The sequence below is a fragment of the Podarcis pityusensis genome (assembly GCF_964106645.2).
Source record: "Podarcis pityusensis genome assembly, chromosome: 3".
NCBI classification, from domain to species: Eukaryota; Metazoa; Chordata; class Lepidosauria; order Squamata; family Lacertidae; genus Podarcis; species Podarcis pityusensis.
This window is the reverse complement of record NC_138026.1, coordinates 116280602-116293517: the sequence shown is the minus strand read 5'-3', so window position 1 is coordinate 116293517 and position 12916 is coordinate 116280602. Positions and strand designations below refer to the sequence as shown.

Genomic DNA, 12916 nt, shown 5'->3' with positions numbered 1-12916 from the left:
GGTGCTCATCTTGCTTTACTGGCTGAGGGAGCCAACGTTTGTTCGCAGACAGTTTTTCCAGGTCATGTGGCCAGCATGACTAAGCTCCTTCTGGCAAAACCAGAGCAGTGCACGGAAACGCCATTTACCTTCCCGCCATTTACCTACTTGCATTTTGATGTGCTTTGAAACTGCTAGGTTGGCAGGAGCTGAGACCGAACAATGGGAGCTCACCCCGTCGCGGGGATTCGAACCACCTACCTTCCGATCGGCAACCCCTAGGCTCAGTAATTTAGACCACAGTGCCACCCACATCCCTACTCAGCTATGAGTGATCACCAAGGAAGAAGAAGAATACTCTGTAGTATAACATATACACTATGCTGGTCACCAGACAACAGTTTTGCTTGAACTCACAAACTCAGCATTGAATTTTAATTAATTATTGCAATTGTAGGAAATATCAGACTATTGCACCTCTCTGGCTGTGTGAAAAATGATAAAGATATAATAAGACGCTGAGATACAGAACTAGATTGGTGGTGCTGTGTCAAAATACAACAAGCTCTTCCCATTAACTCATGAATAATTCACTCAATTCTTCCCATCTAAAAAATTGAAAATACTAGTCTCTCCTTGCAAACAGTTGCACTGGACCTGTTGATCTTTTCGGGGGGAAATGCAGGTCATTTTGCAGGGCAGTGGGGCGCCCTCTTGCGCCTAGTTTTCACACATTGCAGGTGTGTCTATTTTCCTTTTATTTCCTAATTAAAAATTTTTTTCCTACAGGAACTAGAGGCCCTACAGTAAATATTGCATTGGGGAGAAATGTCATTTCTGTTTGAATCCAGAGATCCCTTCAGCTGTAGGTTTTGAGGGTTGAACAAGATGCCAAATTACCTGTAAAGCCGGAACTGTATGCTTGGAGTAAGTCAGAACTAAGAATTTATTCATTTTAGTAAGAACAGCACAGGTTGTGCTGAGAGGGAGGGAGGGAGGGAGGGAGGGAGGGAGGATTGTTGTTTTGAATGCACTCATTGTAGCGCTGACATCATAAGTTGCATTAAGCACTTGTGTTTACTTATTAAAATTGCTATATAAATGGTTCCTGGTATTAACCCTGGGAGATAAATCCTCCCGGTGGAGATTTAATGCGAAGAATAAAATCCATTCAAATGGTTGAATGAGCTGGCATGTAAGTATAACATTTGCCAGGCTATTAAATCCCAAGTTTAGAGAAGTTAAAGGTGACTGATCAGTAGCAGAGAAAGAACTGAAATGTATTTGTGGGTCACAGTGCATTCAGTAGATCTCTCTGCTGGATCTGGTGGAATCTCAGTACCTGGACCAAATTAGTCTGATTGCAATTATTGCGAGCTATTCTGAGATCAACATTTGTTGTTGGAAAACCAGAATTCAAATATAGTGGTACCTCAGTTTTTGCACGTCTCTGTTGATGAACGTTTAGGTTTTCAAACGGCAGAAACATGGACATAAATGCTTGAGTTTTCGAACACTTTTCGGAAGTCGAACATGCCACGCGGCTTCCGTGTTGAGTTTTCCATATTGAGTTTTCCTTATTGAGGCTTCTGTATTGAGTTTTCAGTTTTTGAATGTCTCAAAACTCAAATGGTCTTCCGGAAAGGATTACATTAGAAAACTGAGGTACCACTGTATTAAATCAACTTGACTCAGTTGTGGAATTCCCTCCTCACACAGCTTTTGTTGTATGCAGAAGACACACACCTCTTTACCCCGGCCTTTGGCAGTTCAGGTCTTTTGTTTTCTCTGAATGGCCTTCCTTTGCTGTATCTATACTGCTCTGTCTCAGGGATTCCTTAGCTGTGATTCCTGCATTGAAGGGGGACAGCCTAAATGACCCTCAGGGTCCCTTCCAACTCTGCTATGACTGAAACACTTTTTATAACTGCATGATTATACTGCTGTAACCTGCCTCGTGTCCTTAGAGAGAAGGTGGGCAAGAAATCTTATAAATAAAAACAAATAAAACAAGTGTCCTGTTGTTTTTAAATCGTTGGCAGTGCATTTGTTACCACAAACCAGATCACTAAGAAATCGCCTCCCCTCCACTGCCTCACTCGTAGGAAGCATATGAAGAAAGCATTCCCTGCAACATTCATCTGATGAAAATAGGGATGTCCTATTCAATTATTATTATTATTATTATTATTATTATTTTCTTATTTAAACCCTGCCCATCTGACTGGGTTGCCACAGCCACTCTAGGTGGCTTTCAACATATTAATAATAATAATAATAATAATAATAATAATAATAATAATAAAATACATAATAATAAAAATAAAATTAAACATTAAAAACTTCCCCTATTCAGGGCTGCCTTCGGATGTCTTCTAAAGGTTGTATAGTTACTTATCTCCTTGGCTTGGGGGTCACATAACTCCATACCCTCCAACATTTCTCCAGTGAAAATTGTTGTTTAGTCGTTTAGTCGTGTCCGACTCTTCGTGACCCCATGGACCAGAGCATGCCAGGCACTCCTGTCTTCCACTGCCTCTTGCAGTTTGGTCAAACTCATGTTGGCAGCCTTGAGAACACTGTCCAACCATCTCATCCTCTGTCGCCCCCTTCTCCTTGTGCCCTCCATCTTTCCCAACATCAGGGTCTTTCCCAGGGAGTCTTCATGAGGTGGCCAAAGTATTGGAGCCTCAGCTTCATGATCTGTCCTTCCAGTGACCACTCAGGGCTGATTTCCTTAAGAATTGAGAGGTTTGATCTTCTTGCAGTCCATGGGACTCTCAAGAGTCTCCCCCAACACCATAATTCAAAAGCATCAATTCTTCGACGATCAGCCTTCTTTATGGTCCAGCTCTCACTTCCATATACCACTCTTGGGAAAACCATAGCTTTAACTATACAGACCAATTGAGATGTCCTAAGGAAAAGTGGGACATTCCGGGATCAAATCAGAAACCAGGACGGCTTCTGTAAATCCGGGGCTGTCTCTGGGAAACAGGGACACTTGGAGGGTCTGAGAAAGACAAACACAGGGACTCCTCTCTCCTCTAAAGTAAGAAAACTCTCCATGTTATGACTGAAGTCTTAATCACAGAGATACGAGCACAGCAAAATGGCACAGCTTACACAAAGAGAGGGTGACCACATGTTTTCTAGAGATCAATAAGCCACAGGTGGGGAGGTTCTGCACAACCAAAAGAAGCACCCAAAAATACAAATATATTAAGTGCAGAAGGGTCTGGTTGATACAATTGTGGGTTCCAGGAAAAGCACCACTGTGATTTGGGCTGTGTACCCACCATAGAGATAAACGGAATAACTGGCAAGTTTGGCCTTGGAGTTCAAGACGAAGCAGGGCAAAGGCTAATAGAGTTCTGTCAAGAGAACAAGCTGGTCATCACAAACACTCTTTTCCAACAACACAAGAGACGACTCTACACATGGACATCACCAGATGGGCAGCATCGAAATCAGATTGATTATATTCTTTGCAGTCAAAGATGGATAAGCTCTATACAGTCAGCAAAAACAAGACCTGGAGCTGACTGTGGCTCAGATCATCCGCTTCTTAAGAAAAATTCAAGCTTTAACTAAAGAAAGTAGGAAAAACCACTGGGCTGGTAAGATACAGTCTAAATCAAATCCCTTATGAATACACAGTGGAAGTGAGGAACAGGTTTAAGGATTTAGATTTGGTGGACAGAGTGCCTGAAGAACTATGGATGGAGGGACGCTTCCCACAAAGGTTCCTGGAAACTTTACCCTTCTACAATTCTCAGCACCCTAACAATTCCCAGAATTGTTTGCTTCAAGTGCATGTTTGCGTTGTTTTAATGCTGTAGAAGGTGCTTTAATTCCTTTTTAACTCCAACCGTCTAAAGGGTCAGGTAGGTAGCTGGGTTGGTCTGACACAGTCAAAAGAATTTTTTAAAAAAAAGTCCAGTAGCACCTTAGAGACCAACTAAGTTTGTTCTGGGTATAAGCTTTTGTGTGCATGCACACTTCTTCAGATACTTTTAAACGTTGTTAGCTAGGTGTGTTTTATTTGTATTTGTTTTGATTTTTCTATCTGCTTTAATTCTGCCACCTTGAGTCCTGGTCCTGGGAGAAAGGCAGGGTGTAAATAAATATAACGCTAATAATAAAAGTACATTTAAATGTGGTTTAATTGTATGCTGCCTGTTTCACCAAGAGTAGCATAATGCACAAAGGAAATCAAGTTACACACACATGAGAACACGAGAAGAGCCTGAAGGATTTGGTCATGAAAGTCCTCTACCCTCCTGCAGTTTCCAGCCACTAGTATTGAGAGGCACTACTGCCTCAACAGTGGCAGTAGAGCATAATCATTGTGGTTAATAGCTATAAATAGGAGGAGTTTTGGATTTGATATCCCGCTTTATCACTACCCGAAGGAGTCTCAAAGTGGCTAACAATCTCCTTTCCCTTCCTCCCCCTTCTGTCTTTTAAAGCCATCTGGATTGGTGGCAGTCACTCTTATTAGGAATCATAGGTACCACGATTCCGAAACACCAGAAAAGACTGTTCATGTACGCAACAACAGCTGCACAGATACTACTAGCCCAGAGATGGAAGGAAGAGACACCCCCGACCAGAGAAGATTATATACAAGATCATTGTAAGCAGGTTAAAACATTGGCAGGATTTCATCCCCACTTGTAATGTAACAGAATGTACGGATAATTTAGAAAGACAAAAATAATCAGAGAAGTATTGATATGCAGTTGAAAATATTATCAATAGGACGCATGGGAAGGATGGGGGGAGGAGTCAGGAAATTCAGAGTAATCTTGATCTCTGGATTCTGAATTGGTTTCGTTTTATGTTTATATTTTTGAAAATCAAATAAAAATGTATTTACAAAAAAAGAAGATTGGTGGTCGTCACTGTCTCCTGCAGGAGTTCCATAGTTTAACTGTGCGCTGCATGAAGGAAAATTTGGCTTGAATCTTCCGCTGGGATCTTGTATATAAATTATAAACTTTAAAAAAAAGAATTTAAAGAACTTTTAAAATAAATTTCTTCTTGATTCCTGAGCTCCGCAGCTGATTTTGAAATTTTGCAATTTTTGGCATAGTCTATCAGCTTGGTTTGCCATTCTTCTCTGGTCAGGGTTGTCTCTTCCTTCCATCTCTGGGCTAGTAGTATCTGTGCGGCTGTTGTCGCGTACATGAACAGTCTTTTCTGGCCTTTCGGAATCTTGGTACTTATAATTCCTAATAAGAGGGACGGCCACCAATCCAGATGGCTTTAAAAGACAGACAAATTCATGCAGGAGAGGGTCAGGAGAGAGCCAATGTGGTGTAGTGGTTAAGAGCGGTGGACTCATAATCTGGTGAACCAGGTTCGATTCCCCACTCCTCCACATGCAGCTACTGGGTGACCTTGGGCTAGTCACACTTCTCTGAAGTCTCTCAGCCTCACTCACCTCACAGAGTGTTTGTTGTGGGGGAGGAAGGGAAAGGAGAATGTTAGCCAATTTGAGACTCCTTCGGGTAGTGATAAAGGTACCCCTGCCCGTACGGGCCAGTCGTGTCCGACTCTAGGGTTGTGCGCCCATCTCACTTAAGAGGCCGGGGGCCAGCGCTGTCCGGAGACACTTCCGGGTCACGTGGCCAGCGTGACGAAGCTGCTCTGGCAAGCCGGCACCAGCACAGCACACGGAAACGCCGTTTACCTTCCTGCTAGAAAGCAGTACCTATTTATCTGCTTGCACTTAGGGGTGCTTTCGAACTGCTAGGTGGGCAGAAGCTGGGACCGAACGACGGGAGCTCACCCCGCCGCGGGGATTCGAACCGCCGACCATGCGATCGGCAAGCCCTAGGTGCTGAGGATTTACCCACAGCGCCACCCGCGCCACCCGCGTGGGATAAAGCGGGATATCAAATCCAAACTCTTCTTCCCTCTTCTTCAATGTTCGGCTTCATTGCATGTCCACACAAACATTGTGCGGCCCACGCTATCATGCCTGGCAAAAGTGCAGTTTTCTGGCAGTGCTGGATTTTGGGCACTGTGGACACCGTGCGCCACAAAATTGAGAAGATCCATAATTGAGAAGATCCATTTTGGTGTGCCAAATTTTGGCCTCGCACAGGGCACCATCCTACCAAAGAAGGAATCCCATGGGTGCTTTGAACAATCAGTTACTAGCCAGTTGCCTTTGGGGCAGTGTGCGCTTTGTAGGCGGCTGACATAGGCCTGCAGAGAACTTTGTTCTGGTGCTCCAGGCTGACCTATCGGTTGCTATGCCGACGGGGACCAGATCTGGGAAAGCACGTCCTTGAGTATTAAGTGACCCATAACAAATGGGAATAGATGATGGGCAGCCAGCCTTGTTGCCTCCAGCTGTGAGCTTCTGATCTGTGACGGACATCGAGACAACAATCAGCAGCCCATGTTGGCTAGCCTGATGTAACTAAGTTAGAAAGGATTTCCTCTGATATGGTCCCAATTTGGAAACTCCAGAGGGCTTCGTTACGTAAAAAACATTCCTCTTCTCCCAGGTCTTTGGCTAATTAAGCAATCTATGATGTTTAGGGGATGGGAGTATTGTTTTGTTTGCTATTATATTACTTTTTAAAATATTGTAAATCACCCTGTGATTCTCAGATGAAGGGCAATAAATAACTTTAATATCAATCAATCAATCAATCAATCAACCAACCAACCAACCAACCAACCAACCTTTATGGGCATACAGGATTATATGGATCAAAACATAAAATTGGCAGGAGGAGATGCTTTGAGACAAAACTATAGAGGTGACAGGTCTAATAGATTTAATAAACAACAACAATTTAGAGAGCTTATCAGTGTTAAATAAGAATAATGATATTCTCCTTTCTTGTCTCTTCTTTGATTTGTGTGACCTCATCGGTGGTTTCCTCTGAAGGAGGTAGGTCAGTGCCAAGAACATTACTTAGCTATAAGTTATTTACCAACTAGAGACCTGCTCAGATTTCGCCTCTTATCATCCGTGCAGATTGCCAGACTTCACTTTCAGTTGTATAAGTGCATAGCCGGCCCAAGGCTTCCATCAATTGCGCAAATCAAGGCTTACATCCAGGGCCAAGTTCACAGGTTGGAACGTTTAGGTGTTAACGGCATTAAAGCCTCAGGACAAGGCCGGATAAATGATTTGCATGTTATAGGTCATTTAAATAATAATAATAAGGTCAGACAGTTTCAAGTAGTCAAGTTGAAGCTATGGAATTTTCCTGTTGCTTCACCCAGACTCTCCTCACACCCAGTATTTCATGCGCAGTTTGTGATTTCACCTTCTCCCCAAGTGAAGTTAAAAGAAAAAAGCAACAGTGCTTACCCTCACCATTATCTTTTTCTTATTTCTTATTTAAAAGAGACAAATTCAAGAGGAAAGGCTATCAATGATAATAATAATAATAATAATAATAATAATAATAATAATAATAATTTATTATTTGTACCCCGCCCATCTGGCTGGGTCTCCCCAGCTACTCTGGGCAGCTTCCAGCAAATATTAAAAATACATTAAAATGTCACACATTAAAAACTTCCCTAAACAGGGCTGCCTTCAAAATGTCAGGTAGTTGTTTGACATCTGATGGGAGGGCATTCCACAGGGTGGGCGCCACCACCGAGAAGGCCCTCTGCCTGGTTCCCTGTAGCTTTGCTTCTTACAGTGAGGGATCCGCCAGAAGGCCCTCAGCGCTGGACCTCAGCGTCCGGGCAGAACGATGGAGGTGGGGACACTCCTTCTCCTGTCATTGTCATCCGCATCCCATCTGGTCAGCCAAAAGCTGGTACTTACCTGCCAGGTAGTGTTCAACTTATTGACGTAGTTGACCATGTCGTGAGAGAGAGGGGGGAAGATGGGGACATTGCGAGCGCCCGTAAGGACCACCAGGAGACACAGAGATACCACGGACCGCCACATTTTGGAGACTGGAACCCTAAGAAGGGTGGGGTGGGGATTGGGATAAAGAATGGAAGCAAATTTAAGTTGCATGACTGTGATAAGCTGTCAAATATGAACGAACAAGAAAGCTGCACATCACTCCTTTAAAAAGAGCATATCAATGTTACAAGTAATTATGGACATGCATCTTTTTGGCTAATGCTATCTTGCCTGGGGGTGGTTTTGCATACTGCAGCCAACAGTCTTGGGCTATTGACTAGCCGGAGATCTTAGCTCATTGTATATATATAAAAAAGCATTTAATTTGTTTTTTACTATTACTTTATTATTATTATTAGCTATGATGGCTATGCTCTGCCTGCGCAGTTGGAGGCAGAAATGCTTGTGGAATATCAGTTGCTTGAAACCAAAGGAGGAAAGAAGGCTCTTGTGATCGAATCCTGCTTACATATTTTCCCCAGGCATCTGGTTGGCCACTCTGAGAACAGGATGTTGGACTAGGTGGGCCATTGGCCTGATCCAGCAGGCTCTTCTTATGATCATTTCTCTGTTTCCAAGAGCTCCCAGGAGTTCCCTCCATCAATTAGGTCACAAGGAAGTTAATGTGTTGTTGCTGAAGTTTCGTAAGAGTGAGACAGGTTAATGGATTTTCACCGTGCATCTTGCATCACTGTTTAATTGTCACATCATTTGAAATGTGCAATTACCCGCCAGCAGCCGGCAAGTTTTCCAAACTGTTAAGGACAGTTACTTATTGACAAGTAACATATGCACCTAGATTTCACAATCGTTTCAACCCTATAAATACGCAAGCAGTCTCTAGCTTCGACCTCCAAAAAATATCTGGCCTGAGAATTTGTGTGAATTTCTACTGCCCACCAGACTCCAGAGCCCACCAGATCATCAGCCATGAGGATCCTTTACTTCTTCGTTGCTGTTGTCATGCTCCTCTTCCAGATTTGCCCAGGTAAGTTGGAAAAGAACTTTGGCCTCATATATACACACACCCCAAAAAAGATGAAAGATTTTCAGTTTGGTGGAAGAGAGGAAGGGGCACAGTTTGTTTTTATTCTTAGTTTATTTGGCTTGCTTCATTCTAAAGGCTTAGAAAGCTTCTTCATCCATTTAGCTCAGTACTTTCTGTACCAAAGTAGCCAGTATGGTGTTCTTCAGATCTTCTGGGTGACAATTCCCATGTGCCTCAGCCAGGATGGCCAGTGTTCACAGATGATGGAGCATTGGCCAGCCCTGGTCTACACTGATTGGCAATTGCTCTGCACAAGGTTGATGATGGACAAAGAGAAACCTACCTGGGGACTGATATCATCATCATCATCATCATTATTATTGAGAGGATTAGTTTCCTGAGTCCTAATCCATCACACACAGACACTGAACGGGTTATCAGACTTTATTGGCTTCTTCTCTAGCACCAGCTACAGAACATCAAACAGCAAGTCTAATCCATGGTGTGTTCTCTTTCCCTCCCAGCAGGTTAACTCAAAGATTTATAGGGGCTGGGGAACGCTGGCAGCCAGCCAGCCCCATCACCTGCTCCCACTTTGGGGACTAATTGTTACCATCTGAGGGGCCCCAGCCAGCGATACTTACTCACAGGATCACTACTTCATGACAACTATTATTATTGCATTCTTCAAATTTATTATATACATCTTACAGTTCTGTTTTAATCATCTCATCTCATATCTCAAGATTTCCCAGTCTATCCCTCCTTGACATCCTAGTTGATCTTTATCAAGCTGCTTATATCCTTTTGCTCCACCCATTGTCATTCTACTTAATTTCCTAGTTGTTGTCTACTGCTGCCCCTAAGACAATCCCTACTTGGAAGTTTATTTTGGCTGCTGTACCTCTTTAAATATTTTCCAAAGAATTCCCCCTCTTCCCTTATCCGTGTGGTGGAATTCCACTCAGCACTGATCCAGAGCAGATTCCAATGTATAGTTAGCAGAGTAAAAACTTAAACATGTTGCAGGATTCCCGAAAAATAGACCAGAAGCAATTAATATTTAATGCAGCAGAGCTTTACTGCTATTGAAAGCAAATGAGCATAATGGGCAATGTAGGAATCTCAACACATGGTCCCCTATCCAATTTGAAACCGTACTGGTTTGCAAATATGCCAGCAATTTTTTTGCAAATGTGATGGGAATTTTATTGCTGGCTTTGGCAGACGGGAGTTTCATGGAGTCAGCTGCTGGGTGGTATGGCACCTTTGCATTTTGCCGCCTGATGGGCTGCCCTAATAATATGTTCCACAGCCAGATACCTGCTCACACCCTAAGCTAATTCTCACAACTGTGGGTTGTTTGTTGTATGTGAATGAATAATAAGCTAAGAAACTAACACCCCGTCTCTTGTGTCTAGGTTATGCTCAGGGTCCTCCTCCTGATCTCGGCGATACTCTTGCCTGCAGAGCAAAGGGGCAGAGTTACTGCATTTTTGGTCCATGTCCTACAACTTTTAGTGTATCCGGAGATTGCCATGGAGGAATGAACTGCTGTACCAAGTAAGTACCAATATTTGCATGACTTCAAATATTAGTTCCGTTTTGTTTTTCTGATTTGCTACTGTGAGATAGCATTGTGATGAGAGAAACTCTGTGGTGGCATTCCTCTCAACAGAGCAATGGAGAAATCTAAGATTTCTATACACAAATAGATACTTCTCCATTCACTCCCCATTCATGCAAGAGGCATTATCACAGTCCAATGACACATTCTAGCTAGAAAAATACACTTGAGAAGGGTGCAGAGCAGGGCTGGTAAGGGGGTGTGTCTCCTGGTGAAGACTCTAGAGCAGGGGTGGCCAACTCCCAAGAGACTGCGATCTACTCACAGAGTTAAAAACTGGCAGTCATCTACCCCATTTTGAGCGGTTCAGGTTGAGCTTTTTTAGGGTGCAAGAAGGCCCTGCTTTTTGGGGTTCAGGTTAAAGTTGTTGAACTTCTTTGGGGGGAGCCAGTGATCTACCAGTGATCTACCACAGACGTCCAGTGATCTACTGGTAGATTACGATCTACCTGTTGGGTGTGCCTGCTCTAGAGAATTGGATAGAAAGGCCTGGAGGGCCTCATTTGAATGTCCCCCCTTTGACCAGAGGTTCCTCCATCCTTGAGATAATGATTGATATATGGGCCACATGAATGTGTGACTCAGTCCACAGAGTAGAACTTCATTGCACATGATCAGAGCTGGATGACATATTATAAAAACGTGGGTTGCAAAGCATGGGCTGTGAGAGGTGTGGCCCTGGGGGGAGATTTCAAAGGCCAGATAGAAAGGCCTGGAGGACTGGCTCCCCACCCATGTCTTGTGAAATAACAGAATCACTGAGTTCCCATGAGGATCCCATGCCCTGCACTGCAGGAATCTCAGCTAAAGCATCCCTGACAGATGGCCATCCAACCTCTGTTTAAAAGCCTCATGAAGCAGAATTGACTGGCTTCCTAATGGTTCTACCTGATGATTACTTGAAATCTCCTTTCTTGTAATTTGAAACTTGAATCCATTGGTTCGGATCCTACCTTCCAGTGCAGGAGGAAACAAGCTTTTTCCATCTTCTGCGTGTCAGCCGTTCAAATGTCTGAAGATGGCAATCAGTCTTCTCTTCTCCAGGCTAAACATACCCAGCTTCCTGACTGATAGAGAGAGGAGGTTGTTAATATCAGGAATGGAAAATTGTGAAGTGATAGAGAAGATAGCAGAAAGATAAAGGATGGATATTTGGCTTTTGAAATCCAGAACATGGGAAGTCCCATTGAAATTAATTAATTTGGATTATATAATTGACTATTTTGGGTTTTTTATGGGGAGTTCTGAATGTGGAAATATTTGATTTGTTATTAATATAAATGTTTTTAATTGGAAAATGAATACAAATTATTTACAAAAAAAAAACACACACCCATACCCAGCTTCCTCAAATGTTCCTCATAAGACTTGGTTTCTATACCCTGATGGTCCTACCATCAGTAGGCAGAAGAAGTTCAGAAAGCTATTACAGTGGTACCTCAGGTTACAGACTCCACTAACCCAGAAATAGTACCCCGGGTTAAGAACTTTGCTTCAGGATGAGAATAGAAATTGTGCGGCGGCAGCACGGCGGCAGCACGGCGGCAGCACGGCGGCAGCACGGCGGCAGCGGGAGGCCCCATTAGCTAAAGTGGTACCTCAGGTTAAGAACAGTTTCAAGTTAAGAATGGACCTTCAGAATGAAATAAATTCTTAAACTGAGGTACCACTGTACCCGTTCCTTTGGGGACTGTACCACACTGACCTAACCTTTCCACTTTTTAATCTTTATAGGACACTTGCCTGAGGACAACTCTCTGCTCTGATTGCTCCACTCCCATCAGAACCCGTTCTTTGCAAGAAGCAAGTTCACAGTACTCTTTTTCTCCTCACCACTGCAAGGATGTTCTGAAAATGTACCACAGTTGTGCACTGAATCTACAGCTGAATCACCACTCCTGTCTCTCTTGGCATTCCTCTGCATTTCTGCCCACAATCTGTTCAGGAATGCAGTTGTCAAATGTAGAACATGCATGCTCTCCTCTTGTCACTTACGGGGCATTACTTTCACCAAGAGCCAGTTTTCTGTCATTTTACTCTTTAGATTACCACTTAATAAAAAAAATCAAATGAGACCATGTCTGTGATCTCCCTCATTTTAAATAGAGCTGTGGAGTCAAACACCTGCAAAGCTAAACACAGAGCTTTTGCAAAACCCAACATGAGTGAAGACAGCCAGTATCACTATGCAAGAGTGAGGTCTGACCATATAACTGCTAAGAACCAGTTTAGGAGAAAGCTAACAGCTGAATGCTGGAGTGAAAAATAACTCCAGGTAAGGTGCAAGGGAATAAGGAGAAGGGGATGACAAAGGACGAGATGGTTGGACAGTGTTCTCAAAGCTACCAGCATGAGTTTGTCCAAACTGCGGGAGGCAGTGGAAGACAGGTGTGCTCTGGTCCATGGGGTCATGAAGAGTCGGGCA

At 43.3% G+C, this 12916-nt stretch overlaps 1 protein-coding gene across 1 annotated transcript; it reads left to right on the top strand.

The window, feature by feature from the left end:
* The first annotated feature begins 846 nt into the window (after window positions 1–846).
* LOC308472582 (gallinacin-10-like) lies at window positions 847–12529 on the top strand. The gene is made up of 4 exons (XM_080997553.1): window positions 847–906; window positions 8780–8864; window positions 10286–10427; window positions 12226–12529. The coding sequence occupies exons 1-4, from the start codon at window positions 898–900 to the stop codon at window positions 12236–12238; spliced, it is 249 nt and encodes an 82-aa protein (XP_080853679.1). The 5' UTR covers window positions 847–897; the 3' UTR covers window positions 12239–12529.
* The last annotated feature ends 387 nt before the right edge of the window (window positions 12530–12916 follow it).

Excerpts from the sequence above, each read along its gene's own strand:
- LOC308472582 (XM_080997553.1), top strand. Across the intron at positions 8,865-10,285 it reads CCTCTTCCAGATTTGCCCAG|GTTATGCTCAGGGTCCTCCT; the intron begins GTAAGTTGGAAA and ends TCTTGTGTCTAG.